The sequence below is a fragment of the Sinocyclocheilus anshuiensis genome, unplaced genomic scaffold, assembly GCF_001515605.1.
Source record: "Sinocyclocheilus anshuiensis isolate Anshui unplaced genomic scaffold, SAMN03320099.WGS_v1.1 scaffold274, whole genome shotgun sequence".
Taxonomy (NCBI): Eukaryota; Metazoa; Chordata; class Actinopteri; order Cypriniformes; family Cyprinidae; genus Sinocyclocheilus; species Sinocyclocheilus anshuiensis.
In genome coordinates this window covers 1,497,766-1,499,390 of record NW_015547698.1, presented here as the reverse complement: position 1 = coordinate 1,499,390, position 1,625 = coordinate 1,497,766, and the positions used below count along the sequence as shown (strand labels likewise).

The 1,625-nt window shown below is 42.2% G+C and overlaps 1 protein-coding gene across 1 annotated transcript in view; it reads left to right on the top strand.

Moving 5' to 3' along the window:
* Positions 1 to 1,625, top strand: part of LOC107703702 (golgin subfamily A member 7B-like) — a 4,749-nt gene that overhangs the window by 2,158 nt on the left and 966 nt on the right. Inside the window, exon 2 of the mRNA XM_016506416.1 lies at positions 1,482 to 1,607. Within this exon, the coding sequence (XP_016361902.1) occupies positions 1,482 to 1,607 (126 nt within the window). The remainder of the gene's footprint in view (positions 1 to 1,481; positions 1,608 to 1,625) is intronic.

Genomic DNA, 1,625 nt, shown 5'->3' with positions numbered 1-1,625 from the left:
ACAGGCCTTCGAATTAAATAAATTGCTTTTTAGTTTTTCAGGTAGGTCTAACAGTAGGGTTAAGATATTTCACTTTTTTTTTTTTTTTTTTTTTACCAATTATCCAAATAATGTTTAGTCCTAGAAAGCTATTATTATCCGAACACACGAGCATAACATAGCGGTTAGCAGATCAATGAATGAGAGGGCAGCGTTACCAGAGTTGCTCATATACCACACCATGTTACAACACAGTAGGGCTATTGCAGACAGAAACAATACTGTACTACATCGATGTTTCCTGTCAGCTCAATTTTTGAGTGGACTTTGCTGTTCCGATGAGCATGAACGGTATACGAGTGGAGCGACTGAGCGGAGCGCACACGCATAGAGCTGATAATACGCAGAGCGTCACACCACGTGAAAGTGAAACCTGAGCGGTGAACTCATTTTCGGCAGCCGGAATTTCGGTGCATGTCTAATTATTGGCGACATCAGAAATGGATATTATATAATAGATACAATATTGAACATTTTAGCAATTTAAAAATATTAAAAAATGATTTTTTTACACGGCACCCCTGCTCTCGGCACCCCGGTTGGGAAACACTGATCTAAGCTGTGCAAGAATTCTTGAGATCTGTGCAAATGTTCAGTGCCAGAGACTGATAGTATCCACAGCATTGAAGAGCCATGAGTCGAGACTGCATGTGTGTGTTGGAACCAGTGCCTGCTGTCTCAGCCTGTTACTATATCAGAGGGAGCCGTGCACTGGCAGGCCCTGCTGCTAAAACAGAGCGAGTTTTTAAATAAACAGGTTGTTAGGACTGCCTGTGTAATTATACCATCCCTTGCAGTCAGAAAATCTTTATCTGACCTTCAGATGTCCAAAGATAAAGAATAACATACAGTGATGTCCTTTTACATGTTGGTGTGCAAGCCACACTGACAACTGAGCTGTTTGTGGTGGAGCTGTGCAGTAGTTCGTTATGGAGTGTGCTTTCTTATTATAGTCTTCCAGTGTATGAACATGACTGGTACTGCAAGAGAAAGAGGTGAGAACACAGGGAAGGAGTGGGGGATGGAAGGACCCATGACTCAGGCTGATGTTAGTGTGTGTGTGTGTGTGTGTGTGTGTGCATACACACGGGCAATAAAGTGTGCATAAGGTCATCACAGGATTACTATATAAGTTAATGATGAAAACATCACTGCATTACTCTGAGATAATGTCAGAAACATCACTACATAATTCTGAGCTAATGATGATGGCATCACTGCTCTACACTGCAAAAATGTCTAATACCACCTGTCACTGACTAGCAAGTAGGATCATAACTGTGATATAACTGAATACTAGTGGCTAATTTTCTGCTCAAACTTCTGGTTTCACCCGTCGAGCCATTTTCATGCATTGTTTAACATCTAACAGCCCAAGGAAACTGAATTTATGATTAGATCAGAATGCAGCGTGCTGTAACCCCTCTCTCGTTCTGCCGTAGTTACATAACCTTCAGGAGTTGAGACACAGTGCATCTCTGGCCAATAAAGTCTTCATTCAGAGAGACTACACGGATGGCACCGTCTGCAAGTTCCAGACCAAGTTCCCCTCTGAGCTAGAAAGCAGGGTAAGTGTGTGTGTGTGT